General features: G+C 43.7%; 1 protein-coding gene across 3 annotated transcripts in view; it reads left to right on the forward strand.

Moving 5' to 3' along the window:
* CHEK2 (checkpoint kinase 2) overlaps positions 1–10835 on the forward strand; it is a gene marked incomplete at its 5' end in the record, with an annotated part of 32130 nt that extends 21295 nt beyond the window's left edge. For 2 of the 3 annotated variants that reach the window (XM_084254228.1, XM_084254226.1), the window contains 6 exons: positions 1900–1986; positions 2764–2927; positions 3156–3271; positions 4634–4719; positions 9813–9893; positions 10724–10835. In XM_084254228.1, coding sequence (XP_084110354.1) covers positions 1900–1986; positions 2764–2927; positions 3156–3271; positions 4634–4719; positions 9813–9893; positions 10724–10813 — 624 coding nt within the window. In that variant the 3' untranslated portion in view covers positions 10814–10835. The remainder of the gene's footprint in view (positions 1–1899; positions 1987–2763; positions 2928–3155; positions 3272–4633; positions 4720–9812; positions 9894–10723) is intronic. The other variant, XM_084254227.1, reaches the window with a different exon arrangement.
* Positions 10836–16072: the final 5237 nt, after the last annotated feature.

Genomic DNA, 16072 nt, shown 5'->3' on the forward strand with positions numbered 1-16072 from the left:
TTAAAGATTTATTTATTTATTTATACAAGCACTGGGTACAGTCAGAAGCGCGGGAGGGTGAGAGAATTCACCAGAGCCATTGCGGGGAGCAGAGCAGGCAGAAGGACTGAAGTACACTGCTGAGGGGAGCAGCGGGCGGCAGGAGAGGTCTGCGCGCCATGTGGGATCCTCTTCCGGTGGCCGGGGAGCAGCTGGGGATCAAACAGGCAGAGGCTGCAGGCAGCTTCGCAACCCAGCGCTCAACCACTGCGCCACCAGGGAGGCCCGACAGCCTTCTTTCTTTCAGGGGGATTACTTCCTGAGTTAGGCAGAAACTGAAGGACCATGAATGCAAATCCAGAGAACAGTGTGTCTGTGTGTTCTGCTCTTGGCAAACATCTCCCCTGATTCACTTGAGAAAGTTCTTGCTGTGCAGCTTAAGAGGGAGTTAAAGAAATCAACACAAGGTCCTAGGTGTCTTTAGCCTAGAGGTATTCTGGAGGGTCATTGTTCCCTACTTTTGTCCAATCCTTGTAGAAATCCCCTTTACTTCTCAGAGTGGGAGTGGGCAGATATGAGGGTCAGACTGGCAAGTTGGGGTGGTTGTGACAGATCGCTCCTCCACAAATAGCAGCCTGCAGTGGATAGGCATGGGCATTGTCTTTTCACTACCTGTGAAAACATTGATGGAGGAACAGCTCTGGCACCCTGCCTGCTTCAAGGACCATCATTGTTTCTCAGACCAAATTTGGTTGTGGTAACTCTATGCCAAGATTTCTTCCTTTAAAACCTACTCCAAACAGAAAATGCAGGATTGGAAACCTCTCTTTTATTAAGTGAGGATTGAGGGGGATTTTCCTGGGGCTGATCCACCTGGGCTTGCCCATTTTAGGTTCCTTTCCCAGTGAAAGTGTATTGGAGGAATTTTTGCTCCAGGCCAGAGGAATATCCAGAGGAAATTGAAACCTATAAACACCTAACCAGTGCTTTACTCTCTTAATAGTTTATTTCCCTCCATTATGCCAAGAATGTTAAGTTGAATTGAGTGCAGATCAGTGGACATAAGGGAAATTAAAAAAAGAAAAGATTTATTTATATATACAAGAGCTGGGGTGTAGGCCAGAGATAGGGAGGGGGGCGGGGAAGTTGAGAGGATTCACCAGAGACAGAGTAGGGAGCATAATAGGTGGATTGACTGAAATACACCGCTGAGGGGAGCAGCGGGCAAGACAGGAGAGGTCTGCTGTGCCATGTGGGTACCTCCCTGGCCGGGGATGGAACTCATGTTGCAGTGGCTGCAGATAGCTTCATAGTACTGCGACTTAACCCTGTGCACCACCAGGGAGGTCCATAGGGGACATTTTTTTCTAGAGAAATGACTCCGTGTATGATAATTAAAATACAAAGATACATCAACATTCTATTTCATACCATAAAGTTTTTGAAGATTAAATCTTTGTCTCTAGGAATATGTTAGGTATTTAAACAGATAATTTACAAATATTTATTTTACAGATTCCCTTTAAAATATTCTCAGAGTTAGAAAAACCACATAAATCATTTTTGTGGAATTTTTGTGGTTTATTTTAAATGGTCCCCAAATATTTTATAACACCCATTTATATTTTTATTACTAATTTTCTGCCAATGTGCTATTTTTAGTATCTTAAAACATGAAATAAAAGGTCTACTGCCATAAGTTGCTTTTTCCTTTTCTGCTTTTCAGAGATTTCCTTAAATTTGTAAACAGTAACCCTTTTACCCAGTAATTTTCTAGGAAACCATCTTTCTGAGAAAGATGGTATGGATAACATGGCTTATAGTTTCACCCAGCTGTAAGATGTGTGTGTGTCTGCCTGTCTGTCTCTGTTCATGTGCCTAATCCATAAATCTAAGGTCCACGCCATCCCTTTTTTCTAGTACCTTCATGAAAATGGCATTATTCATCGGGACTTAAAACCAGAGAATGTTCTACTCTCATCTCAAGAAGAGGACTGTCTGGTAAAGGTAATACATTTATATTTTGTTTGTGACAACTACAGTAGGTTTCTTTTCAGAAAATTTTTAAATAAATCAAGTAAAAAATGGGAGCATTAAAAGGTTGAGAACTATTTAATAAATTATTTTAAAATTATTGTAGAGATCTGGTGTGATGGCTCCAATCCAGATTCTAATGCACATTTATTGAGTTCCACTGTGTATAAGTCACTTACATTCAGAGAGAAAGAGGAAGGTTTTAGATAAATGAGTGAATCACATTCCCTGTCTTCCCCTTTACCTCCATCTAAAGTTGTGCTTCCCAAGCCTGGCTTCACTTTTCAATCTCATCCCCTATTGATGAAAAAAAAATAATGACACTCAAGCTTTTCCTCAGAATCTTTGAAGTTGCTACCCAGGTATAAATGTTTTTCCCAGGCTCCTTATGGTTCTAAGGTACAGGCAAGGTTGAGAAGCTGGGGCTAAGAAGAACCACATGAATTTATCTAACTAGAATCCTAGAGTGTCAGCAATTAGCCTCTTAAGCCTATTTGTAACCTCTTAAAAGATTAAAAATCATAGACAACTTGGAAAACCTAGGTCTTGAGATTCCTTGGACCTGGAATTTAAGCAAAATAAGTTGTATTGTTCGCAACTATTAGACATGAATTTGTAGATTCCAGATTAACAGCAGGTAAGAACTGTAGGATAGAAGCTGATCTAGCAGGCATGTCTTTTGGAACCTGTGGACTATGTTAATCTTTTTTGTGATCATTAAAAATGACTCCCTTTTGTCCTTAATTTTAGATTACTGATTTTGGGCAGTCCAAGATTTTGGGAGAGACCTCTCTCATGAAAACCCTATGTGGAACCCCCACCTACCTGGCCCCTGAGGTTCTTGTTTCCTTTGAGACTGCTGGTTATAACCGTGCTGTAGACTGCTGGAGTTTGGGAGTGATTCTTTTCATTTGGTAAGAAAAGTTTTCTTTGCTTGAGTCTGGTTAGAGGTAATTCAGTGCAATCAGATACGTGTCCAGGTATAATTGGACTTGTGTATAATTTAGGTCATTTTTTTTTTTTTTACCATTAGTTAAAGAAAAATCCAATCTTTCATTATGCTGAAAAATAAATCTGTGTATCCAAATGCCACTGAGAATGCCACTTGATTTATTTTCCTTTCTCTTTCTACCAATATTAAGCCTGAGTGGGTATCCACCTTTCTCTGATGCTAAGAATCAAATGTCACTGAAGGATCAGATCACCAGTGGAAAATACAACTTCGTTCCCAAGATCTGGGCAGAGGTCTCAGAGCAGGGTATGGTTACAAAAGGATTAAGAATTTGCTTTTGCTAAAATCTGTGTATATGCTGTGGTGGGAGTTTCTTTTTCAATCCTGTGATTGTTTTCTCCTGTCACTTTTATTCTTTTCTGTTAATTTTGCACCATTTGAGAGACAAAAGAAGTTAGTTAAGAACATTAGCCCCGGGCCTCCCCGGTGGCGCAGCGCTTGAGCGCTGGGTTGCGAAGCTGCCCGTGGCCTCTGCGGTGCCGGTTTGATCCCCGGCTGCTCCCCGGCCACCGGGTGAGGGTCCCACATGGCGCACAGACCTCTCCTGCCGCCCGCTGCTCCCTTCAGCAGTGTACTTCATACTTCGTCAGTCTGCCTGCTCTGCTCCCCGCTCTGGCTCTGGTGAATTCTCTCACCCTCCTGTGCTTCTGACTGTACCCAGTGCATGTATAAACAAAACAAACAAACAAACAAACAAACAAAAAGAACATTAGCCCCAAAGCCAGGCAGAAAGAGGCTAAAGTCTGGGCTCTGCCATTTCTTAGCTCTGTGACCCTCAGAAAAGTCACTTAACCTCTCTGTCTTCATTTCCCCCCTCCTTTTTTGTGAAGGGAGCACCGTAACCCTTAACTTTAAAGGGTTTTTGAGAAGGTTAAATGTGACATACACAAGTGCCTGGTACCTATTTAAACAAAGTAGTACGTTGACTTTTAGTAACAAGGTTTCTTTAAGTAAGAAAATATAGTAAGAGCTCCATGTTAGTAGTCACTTTGTGGTTTAGAACTTAAAAATGCAACTTTGTATATCCCAAAGGAAAAAAAATCCCACACTAAAACTGAATGTCAAATAATGTAGCATAGATTATTGTGTTTAGTGTCCAGATTATTGCGGTAAGTGAAAGGAGTAAGGTTGCAGTATTCAAGCCAGCCTCTACTTGTTGCTGATTGTCCAGCTTTGTTTCTGGGAGGTCTGTTATTTCCAAGGAGCCTCTCCTTAACTGAGGAACTCTTACCTTCAATGCACGGGTCTTAGGGAGAGTTCCAAAACACTGAGTGCTGTGAGTGTTGTAGAACTGGGTAGAAGTTCAGCTTTAATTAGTTTGAACTTGAGTCCAACACCGAGAGAGAGAACAGAGTTAAGAGGTAACTGTGATGGAGACATGGGGAGCATAATAATTCTTGGTGTTCTCAGGCCACTCTTGATGAGTACAGAGAGTGAGTAAGGAAGATCAGAGGGTCCTGCCCACCATACCTGCTGAGTTCCTGATGATCTTTGCCCCTCTCTCCTCTTTCTGTATGTTGACCTATGATTCTGGCATACTTTAATGTAGCTAATTGATTGTACTTATTTCTTTTCACTGTGATTTGCCAAATTGTCTTAATACTCTAGCTCTGGACCTTGTCAAGAAGTTGTTGGTAGTGGATCCAAAGACACGTTTTACAACAGAAGAAGCCTTAAGACACCCATGGCTTCAGGTGGGTATGGGGCACCTTCACTATCTGAGAGATAAAAAGAGCGTGAAAACACATAGTATTTGCTTTGTCTGTTCTGTTTAGTGAGATTGCTTTAGATCAAGCTCAAGGTATATGGGGCATGTGTATGTGGGTGTATCTGTTGGGGAGACTGCAACCTTTTCAACTTTACTGATGGCTCTTTGATGGACAGGTTCACTTAATGGCTATCTTAGTTCCAAACTTGGTCCCTGAGTCTACAATTTGGCTGTGTTCCTTTGAGAATTTGTTCTAGCTCTGCGTCTCCACCCTAAGCTGTGTCCCTTCTTCCCTCAACTCTCCTCCCTCAACCCTTCACATACAATTTTCAGTCTTAAATCAGGGAAGCAGGGGGAGGAGGAAGGAGAGGAGGACAGCCTTCCTGGGGGAGAATCCAGCTATTTCTTAAGCATAAGTGATTGGACATAATGGGTCCCACTTGTAGTTCATGATGCACAAGTGTGTCATTGGTGCAGACTGTTACCTGCACCTTTCAAGTCTGCATTACCTCCGAGTCCCTGCTGGGGGTGTGGCTCCCATTAGATTATGTGCTGAGCTCATTCCAGCTGCCAGAGTTGGAAGTCTTTTGTGACTTTGCTGGCCTAATCATCCCTGAGGGATGTCAGATCTTCTGTTAAGTGTACGTGCCAATGAGCACACCTATACCTCTGCTGCCCTTCATTTGGTCTTTCTGTTCTTTGTGGGAACTTGAACTGGAGACTGCTACCCTGAGGATGACTGGTCCAGCAACTCCTCTGCCATCCAGTCTCTGCACTGTGTTCTGGGACTCTGGGAAGACTGTCCCAGGCTTTCTTCCAACCTTCTACCCCTAACGGTTTTGCTCAGGCCAGCTTGGGCTGGAATAACAAATCCTTAAAAGAAGAAAAAAATAGATATGTGTGTTTGAATTGTTGCCCTGGAAACAGCAGTCCCCCCAAGAAATCTGCCAGATGATTTAGCACTTAATAGACCTCACAGATTTGAAACAGCAGGATCCTTGAGAAAAGGAATTTGGAAACAAAGGGTGCCCTTTGCATGTGGGGATTTAATTTTGATGAAAAAAGAAAAACATGCCTCTTGGGTCTTTTCATGTGCCCTAATAGGGAAACTCTTGGGGACCAAATCTGGATGGAGAGGAGCTGTGTTAGCTTTGAGAAAAATGGAGGACCTGGGAACAGGGTTTGCATTTGCCCAAAGTTTATGAATAGACATAGCCTATTTTTCTTGTACTTTTTGTCTCAAAAGAAAGCTATTATTAACAAGCAAGAAAAAGGTGAAAGTCATCCCTGCCACAGGGGTCTCGCTTAAATCCTCTCTTGTCCACATTTTGTTTTTGCAGCAAAAGGTGGAGTAAATATTTCAGGAGGACAAGGACACAATTGCCCCAGTAAACCATCTAGTGATCAATCTGGTTTTATTTTGGGAAAAATTCAATGTTTCTGAAAAAAACCAAATGTTTTTTTTTTTTTTTTATTTTGGCACTAGATTGAGTGTTTGCAATGTGAGTTTCAGCCTCTGTGTTGTCATAAACAGAGTATCTGGTTTGAGGAGCATTCCTTGTATCCACTTTCTCCCTCATGGTCACTGCCTGAAATTAATTATTTCCTTCTTGTCTTTGAGGCATATTATAATGTATAGTTTTTGAATAGATTGTGGACATTTCAAAGGAGGGATATTTATAGATACACATTCCTGTGTATGGCCTGATGAGTACTTTTTTCTATCATTATTGATGGCTTGTTTTATTTTTTATTTATTTTCTTTTTAAAGATTTATTTATTAATGCATACAAGAGCTGGGGTACAGGCCAGAGATGCGGGGGGTGAGAGGATTCACCAGAGACAGAGTGGGGAACAGAACAGGCAGATCAACCAAAGTACACCACTAAAGGGAACAGCAGGCGAGACAGGAGAGGTCTGCTGCGCCATATGGGCTGCTCCCTGGCCGGCCGGGATTCGAACTCGTGCTACAGAGGCTACGGACTGCTTTATAGTGTGGTGCTTAACCCCTTGAGCCACCAGGGAGGCCCCTTGATGCCTTGTTTTAAATGCAGGTCCAGATAGCCTTGTGGTCAACTCCCTTCTGCCACACTGAAGAACTGCCACATCAGGGGCACTTTATTGAGGTTTCATGTCTTCATGCATTCATTCTGTCAGAGGACAGTTAATGAGTTCATGTGTCAAGCACTGTTAGGCACTGTCGGTTTAAGGAGGAGGCCTGGCTTTGGGAAGCTGACAGTCTGATGGAGTGGTATGATGCATGGGGTAGCAGGGCTGGATGCCTAGTATGGCACATCACTGGGATAACTGGGGTCACTGCCCTCAGCTTTCAGGTACCCACGGGCTTATTAGCCCCTATGAGGATGGTATAAAGACTTACGTGGTCTGGGACGCCATGGGCATATTTGTTTTCTCAGGCTGCCAGACAAAATGCTACAGAGTGGGTGGCTTAACAATAGACATCTATTTTCTCAGAGATTTGGAGGCTAGAAATCCAGTTTCAAGGTGTTAGCATCTTGGTTTCTCCTGAGACCTTTCCTTGCCTTGTGGGTGGCCACCCTTTGTCCTCACACAGCCTTTTCTCTGTGTGGTCACATCCCTGCAGTCTTTTCTCTTGTTTTGAGGATGCCAGTGATATTGTATTAATACCCTCTCCTTCCCAACAACCTCATTTTGTTTTTTGTTTTTTTGAAGATTTATTTATTTATGCATACAAAAATTGGGGGACAGCCCAGAGGGGTGTGTGTGTGTGAGAGAGGATTCACCATAGAAGAGTGGGGAACAGAACAGGCAGATTGACTGAAATACACTGCAGAGGGGAGCAGCGGGCGAGACAGGAGAGGTCTGCTGCGCCATGTGGGTCACCTCCCTGCCTGGGGATCGAACTTGTGCTGCAGTGGCTGCAGGTATCTTCATAGTGCTGCGACTTAACCCCTTGCGCCACCAGGGAGGCCCCAGCAGCCTCATTTTGACTTAGTTACTTCTTTAAAGCTCCTTTCTCCAGATACAGTCACATTACTGGAGGTTAGGGCTTCCATATATAAATTGGGGAGGAGATACACTGTTGTGTTTTTTTTTTCCTTCAAAATTATTATTTTTTTAATTTTATATATTTTTTACATCTTCTTCTTCTTCTTCTTTTTTTTTTTTTTTTACAATGTATGCTTTCTCATCTTGGTTATAGTCCCCATGAAATTCCCACTACCAGTTTACCCGTGCACCATCACCACAGTCCCCTGTGCTCTTCCCAGCCCTGTTTTGATCCTACTCCTTTCTCTCCCCCCTACAAAATGTCTCTGGTTTATAGTTGCTTGTTGATTTTGATTTCCTCTTTATTATAATAACTTTTTTCCCCCTGATCCCTTATTTGGATGCTCTACATTCCTCCTATAAGTGAAACCATCCGATATTTTTCTTTTTCTTTCTGGCTTATTTTGCTGAGCATGATTCCTCCCAGTTCCATCCATGTTTTGCAAATGGCATGAGTTTATCTTTTGATTGCTAAGTACTATTCCATTGTGTATATATATCACATCTTCTTGATCCATCTATTTTTGGGCATTTGGGTTGTTTCCATAGCTTATCTATTGTAAATAGTGCTGTAACAAACATAGAGGTGCAGGTGTCTTTTTGTTTTTTTAAGATTTATTTATGCATACAAGAACTGGGGTATAGGCCAGATGTGTGTGTGTATGGAGGGGGTGGAGGTAAGAGGATTCAACAGAGACATAGTAGAGAGCAGGATAGGTAGATTGACTGAAAATACACTGCTGAGGGGAACAACAGGTGAGACAGGGTCTGACTTCTAAGGCTGTTTAGGAAATATTTGTTCCTTGAGTGAATGAGAAGGTAAGTAAGGTGGACAGATAGACAAGGCAGACATTCATGGTGGAGGCTATGAGCAGGAATAGGAGAAAATAAGGGCAGAGCCTATGGGAGTGGCACTGCTTGAGAAGTGAGATCCTAAGGGAGAGTGCAGAGTGGAATCCACATCAACTTGGCACGCTCAAAATGGGCATTAGGGAGCTACACTGAGTAACTCAATAAATAATGATAGAAGCAGGTGATTCTCACGCTGGATGTAAAACAGGCAAATGAATTCTTGAGCACTACAATTTGTCTTTATCTGTTAAATTGCTGAATGTTGAGAGCCTTCACTCCTATATCCTCTCCCCTTACCTACCATGATGCACTTGGCTTAGTGGGAGGAGTGGTATGGGGGTTGTATGGGAAATTACATGAAACTCTGGAATCAGTCATATCTGGGTCTGTATTCTGCACACACTACTTGAGTGAATGACTGACATGGGCTTCTATTCAGCCTCAAAGCTCACAATCCTATTCATGGATATTTCACCTTGTCAAAGGTGGGGGCAGCTGCACCTGGTCACCTCTCAGGGCCAGATGCAAATCCTTGTATCCTGTAGTATGAATGTCCAGGAATATTGGAGTAACCTTCATACACATCTGGGTAGTCTGCCTCTCATCATTTCTCTCTTCAGCAGCAAGAAACACCTGCATTGCTCTGAACACAATACTTGAGTGAGTGACTGACATCTCATCTTCCTTTGTCATTACATAAGATCTGGGATATTGTGGGCTTGACATACTTCAGGCCAATTGTACAGCACTTGCTGGGTGACTCTTCTTAGGGTGCTGGGTTGGATTATTACAGTGGCCCCACAAACTGATTTTATTAATCAGTGGGAAGGGATACCTGGAAAGATTTGGGAAGTTGTAGCCTCTGATGTCCTGATTCCCATCTCAGGATCTGAGATGAAATGCAGGTCCTGAAAGTTTTGACTGTTAGGATTTGTGGTTCTCTGACAACCTGAGAGGTTTTTGACCTGTGGATTTGATTCGGCCAGTGTCTGTTGAGCACTGTCTGCTGGTATTTAGATGATTCCAGGAATGTAGAGGGGATGAATATGTGGAGCTTGGAGCTTTGGCAAGATTATGTCTCTTGGTAGACAAACAGCTCACTTCTCTATTGCCAGCAGCACCCTAACTCTATGTTTCTAGGCACTTTGCTTCCCTCAGACATAGCTTGCTTATCTTATGTTTTTCATTTCTTCACAGGATGAGGACATGAAGAGAAAGTTTCATAATTTGCTATTTGAAGAAAATAAGTCAACAGCTCTATCCCCAGTTTCAGCCCAGGTATTCCAATGTTCATTAAATGTAGTGCAGTTTGAAATGCTGATGAGCAAGGGCCATGAGTTTGAATAGTCTCCTTAGTAGCAATTGCTTAACATTTTTAATGGATGCATGTAATTAGATACTTTGTTTTGGCTTGATCTACTCCAGCACCCTTAGAGTTGATAATGGAAAGTATGTTTAATGCAGTAGAGAAGCACAGCAAGGGATTTTCATTCAAGATGTTTCCTGCAAGCCAAGATGAGAAGACTGCTGGAGGCTCAGTTTTACATTTGTTGAAAAGTTTTTAACTTTGGGCAAGTGATTCATGATTTATTGACTAAAATTTTATTCTTCTAAAGCCTTTGTAAATCTAAATTAGTATCTGTTCATTCCTTTCCTGCCTTCTTTTGGTGAATGATAACACTCCTCTTCCCAGTTGCTTCTGGTAGTTTTATAAAAGACGTAAAGAGATTATTTCTCCCACAAAGGAGTATCTCTGCAAGTAAGAGTATTTCTTACAGTGAGAGGTATTATAGTCCTTTTAAAACTCCATAATTTAGGTGAGGACTATTGAGAGGAGACTGGTTATACTGCTTACTTTCAGTATATATCATTGAGCAGTTGGAGGCCACAAGGGAGAGAACTGTCATTATGATAAGCTTGTTGGAATCTGGGGTGGCAGTGGTAGCTGTAATGGGGATTCAGATGTCAGTGAGGACAATCTGTAATTTATGGTACTAGAAGTTTCACATGGAATGTCCCAAATTTACCAGAAGCATCTTAGGAAACTGATCATCTTAAAGAAGCCAGTGGTTTTCTTTGAACAGCTCTCTTTTTTCCTTTATCGCCAGCCTTCCACAAGTCAAAAGCGTCATCTTGAAGAGGAAGCAGAGGATGCTAACACCACAAAGCGTCTGGCTGTGTGTGCTGCTCTCTCATGAGCACTGGTTGAACACACGAGAAATGAGCCCTGCTGTCATTTTCTTTTAACCCATTTTTTTGTAGTTTGTATTTCGATTTTGGGAACAATTGCTCTTTCCATAATCATTAATGCACAATTAAAACTCTAATGGAACCTGGAACTTGGGCTTCTGCTTGATGATCAGCTCTCCAGTTACATGCCTTTTGTGTGTGTGTACTTGAAGTTGTGTGCCTTTCATTTGGAGCCCCACCTTGCTGTTATCAGCAAGTTGCTCAGGCTGTATGCCTGACCTCAACCTGGGTGAGTTGCATACAAATTCTAAAGGCTCTTGGAAAGTTATGGGGAAAGGGGCACAGCGAGGTTAGTAGCGGGGTTTATAGACATTGGTTGGTCCTCAAGAAATGGTAGGTACCTTGGTGCGTATTCTACACACCAGTTTTAAATTCTCATCCTCACCTTCCTAAAGATACAGGACCATAATTGCAGAAACCATAGGGTCATATAAGTTAAGATTCAAACTTTACTTGATTAATAGGAAGGGGACATGGGACATCAACTGTATTAAACATAATACCCAGCAGAGTCCTGTGAGACAGGAGAGGTCTGCTGCACCATGTGGGTTAGTTCCCTGGCCAGCGATTGAACTCCTGCTGCAGTGGCTGCTGATAGCTTCGTAGTGCTGAAACTTAACCCCTTGCACCACCAAGAAGGCCCCAGGCCTCTTCTCAATCCTCTGATTCTTCTGTTGAATTTTGGAACTTGCTTGCCATACCCTGAATCTAGCACCTTGATTCACATGCTACTGGTGAGCCAGCCAGCAGGATTGGGGTACACAGCTTTTGCCCCAGACAATAGAGGTGGTGATTGGTGATTTCCATTAAAAGAATGTACAAGCATTCCGAAACTTGGCTGGCCTAGTGCAGGGGGCACATAATTTGTATATAGGTGGTTTGCACATTTAAAGAATGAGGCTGAGATTGCCAAATTAGATGGGTTTTAAGATCATTTGAATACTTAATCTGAAACCTGTGGTTTCTTGGGGCGTGAGGTCAACACTTCTCTGTTTCCAGAGCACTTTGTAGTAACTCCCTCTGATTATATCTACCATGGTAGGTTGAACAATGTTCCCCAAAGATTTTTTCATTTAATCCTCAGAATGTATGAATATATTCCATTACATGTCAAAGAGACTTTTAAGATGTGATTAGGCTAAGCCTTTTGAGAGGAAAATGATTGAGTTTTATCCAGGTAGACCCTATGTTATTACAATGTTTCTGTTAAGAGGGCACAGGAAGGGTCCATCAGAAGAGATGAAGTGATACACTTTGAAAATGGAGGATGGGGCCATAAATGAAATACAGGCAGCCAGTAAAATGTGAAAAAGCAAGGACATGAGTTATTTACTCAGAGCCTCCTGAAAGAACAGATCCTTTACAACTGGATTTTAGCCAAGTACAACTGATCTCAGAATTTTGACCACAAAACTAAGAATAATTTTGTCTTTCTTAAATCACCCACTTTGTGGTAATTTGTAACAACAGCCATACCATAGGAAAAAAATTATCAATGGGATGACATCTGTTGCTGACCTGGGGCCACCTACCATGCACTTCGTTACTTTAATTTTCTTTGGGAAATTCTTTTTCCCAATCTCATGAAGTCATGGGGACAGGGAAGATGGTAAAGGTATCTCCCTGTCCCCCAATAGGGAGCTGAAGAGCTCCCTAGAGGCTCCTTACATTGTACATCTTGCAGTGTCGCTAGTGGTGGCCATGTGGGGCACTAAACCACGCACAGGGCAGGTTCATTGTGGACTCGGGCAAACAGAAAAGAATCTCAGAGTCCTCAGTAGATTTGACAGGCCTTTAATGTTGGAACAGGGGACCAGGTACAGACAGACCAGCAAGCAGGGAGAGGCAGTAACTGAGTCTTCAGCCCGTGATCACCTTGCTCCCTCTGGTTTCTTACTCTCCCGTTTCCTCCTCTCCCTCCTCCTTTCCCTTGCAATCTCATAGTGGTCTTCCACCCAGGGCCTCCGTACTTATAGGTCTGCACGCCTTGTGCTCTCCGGCTTCTTGCTCTGCTGTTTGTAATCGTAGGCATGTGCGCCCCATGCTCAGGATTCTCAGCCCTGGGTGTTTACATGTGCCCCATGCTTGTGCTCTCAAGAATTTTTTTTCACCAGCATGTGGGCAATGAAAACCTGGGTGGAAAGCAGGACCACAGGTGGTGGCTGTAAGAGACTGGTGGTGGGAGATGAAAAAGAGCCTGAGTAACTCCATTTATCCCTACAACACTTTGAAATAGTAGCAAATGGAACTGTGATACCAACATTGGTGGTAGGAACAACATTGTGCTAATCTGAGTTCTTTGCGCTTCCTGACTTTGACTTTGGGAAAGCACAAATTGCTTTCATTTCCTTATCTGTAAAACGAGTACAATAAGAGTACTAGCCTCATATGGTATTTGCGAGGAGCCAATGGTGGAAAGCACATTTAAAGAGACAAGCATAGGTGCATCCCTGGTGGTGCAAGGGGTTAAGTCTCAGCGCTATGAAGCTATCAATTGTCACTGCAGCCAAAGTTCGATCCCTAGCCAGGGAGCTGACCTACATGGCACAGCAGACCTTTCTTGTCTTGGCTGCTGCTCCCCTCAGCAGTATATTTCAGTAGATCTGCCTGTTCTGCTCCCTACTCTGTCTCTGGTGAATCTGCTCATCACCACCACCCCTCCACCACTGCCCTACACCCCAGTAAATCTTTAAAAAAAAAAATTTAAAAACTGGGCCTCTCCGGTGGCGCAGCGGTTGAGCGCTGGGTTGTGAAGTTGCCCGCAGCCTCTGCAGCGCCGGTTCGATCCCCAGCCACCGGGCGAGGGTCCCACATGGCGCGCAGACCTCTCCTGGCACCCGCTGCTCCCCTCAGCCTGTTCCTTCTGCCTGTTCTGTTCCCTGCTCTGGCTCTGGTGAATTCTCTCACCCTCTGTACCCTGTGCTTGTATAAGTAAATAAATCTTTAAAAAAAAAATTAAAAAACTGGCATATGGTAAGGAATCCATCAATGTTGGTGTCTATTGTTAAAGGTGGGAGGGCCATATAAGTAGGCAGAGGGAGTCATAGGAAGTTCTTGAGGGGGCCTCCCTGGTGGCCTAGGGGTTGTCTTGGCACTATCCGCTATCACTGCTATGGTCTGAGTTGCATCCCTGGTCAGGGTGCTAACCCACATATAGTAGACCACTCTGTCTGCTGCTCCTCTTAGCAGTGTATTTCAGTAGATCTGCCTGTTCTACTCCCCACTCTGTCTCTGGTGAATCTTCTTACACCTGCACCTTTGGCCTACACCCTAGTTGTTCTGTGCATAAATACATATTTTTTAAAAAGTTCTTGAGCCAGGAAATATCAGCTCAGGTCTTTCAGGGAGCACACAAAATTGGTGAATCATCGAGATGCCTTTAACAAAGCAGTTTTGGAAAATGCCAGGTCAGCCTTGGGCTGGTGGTGGAAGTAGAGGTTGAGGGGCATTTCCCAGTGGCTGAAATAACTCCCCTCCCTTCTGAAGAATAGGCAGGAGTTTCCATGCAAGAGGAAAAACCTCACAGTATTGGAGGTTTGTGGGTCAGATTTGAAGATGGCCAGCACTATTCAGATACAGCAGAGTTTATCTGAGCAGCTCTGGTGTGAGATAGTACAGGGCAGGAAGGACACATGATCAGGGTTTGGGTTTTGAATCCTGAGCTGGTTTTGAAAATGAATCTAATAGGTCTGAGTTCCGAAACAAGTCTGAACCTAATTGGCATCAACTAGGTTCAAGCTTGGCCCAGCACCAATTAAGTCTTGGCAACAGCTGGTTTGGAAAGTGGACCAATCAGATTTGAGGAGGCAGATAAGCCCTAGCTTCAGAGAGGGACAGAGCTGGCTGGAGGGGAGAGGCTTGAGACTGCTTGGGAGACTTGGGTTGGAAAAGAGGTAGGGTAAATTTACCCTACTCAGTGTAGGGTAAATTGAAGTTGGCAATTTTTTCCACCATCCTGCCATTAGCATCAGTGATCCATACCTGTGGTCTTATACGCATGCCTAATGGTGGTACCTAGAGCATGGGTGGGCGTGCATAAGTGGGCACAGCTGAGCTGGGAGACTGAGCATATAAGGGCTGAGGTAGCAGAGGACTGGGCGGCAGAGGACCATGCAGTGGGGTGCAGAAGAGACCACGAAAGAATGCCAGAGAGCTCAGAAAGAGTAAAGATTCGCCGGGGGCTAAGAGGTTTGTCAGCCTCCTGGCCCCCCAGCACCCCTGCCCACCCAGCAGCTGGTTACCTCACTACAAATGGTGTACAAAGAGCACCAAAAGCCTGAAAAAGTCACTGACGGCTCCAGGACTCCTCTACCCATCTGCCTGAATCAATAGAGGACCTGCACTGTGCCTTGCTGGCACTACACTCAGCTTGGAAGAAGCTTCAGAAAGAAATTTGACCTCTGCTTCAGGAGGGAGATTTGGGCTTCAGGAGAGAAGCTGTTGCCGTGCTGCCTCAGCAGCACCTGGGACTACCCCCAGTAGCCATAGGCTAGTTGGATCCTGGTTCCACTGCTTGCCTGTGTGCCACCAATTCCAGGCTCACAGAGGGACAACACTACCTTGCATGAGCAGCTTTTGGTGGATTACCTACCCCTATCTGGGGTAGGAAAGCTGAACATTTGTGGCCTCAGGAACTTATCCCAACCTCCCTTTATAAATCCTGTTGCTGCTGCACCCTGAAATTGAGCCATGTCTTTCAATTATGAGCACACAGGTGAAGAACTCACAAACTATGAGTGTTCCCCTCAGTTTTGCTCACTTTCAAGTCCATCCTGAGTCTTTGGCTGGAAATATTAGGAAAACAGCTTCAGGTTTTCAGGTCAGATATGTGGTGGGAGTGGCATGAAAACGAAGTCATCACAGAGTGAAGCAGAGCCTAGATTAAAACTGAGATTGCTTGTACCTGGATCCAGCTACCACCCCAGGACTTTTTAGGAAAGTGATCAGGTATGTTCCCTTTTTTGTTTTACTCCAGGTTGAAAAAGTTTAGCCTAATATATGCAACCACTTACAAACTTACAAACTTACAAACTCCAAAAGACCTTTGAAGACGTCTTTTTTCCTCATAGGGAAAACATTCTCTGCTGTTGGCTTTCTGCCAACTTGAGGATTGGCAGAGTATGGAAAGTGAAAATGTGGGAAGTAACAGTCCCTTAGGCACCAAGGTTGGGGAAACCCCTCCCAGCTAATTATACCACAGTGCTTGG

The sequence above is a fragment of the Talpa europaea genome (assembly GCF_964194135.1).
Source record: "Talpa europaea genome assembly, chromosome: 14".
NCBI lineage: Eukaryota > Metazoa > Chordata > Mammalia > Eulipotyphla > Talpidae > Talpa > Talpa europaea.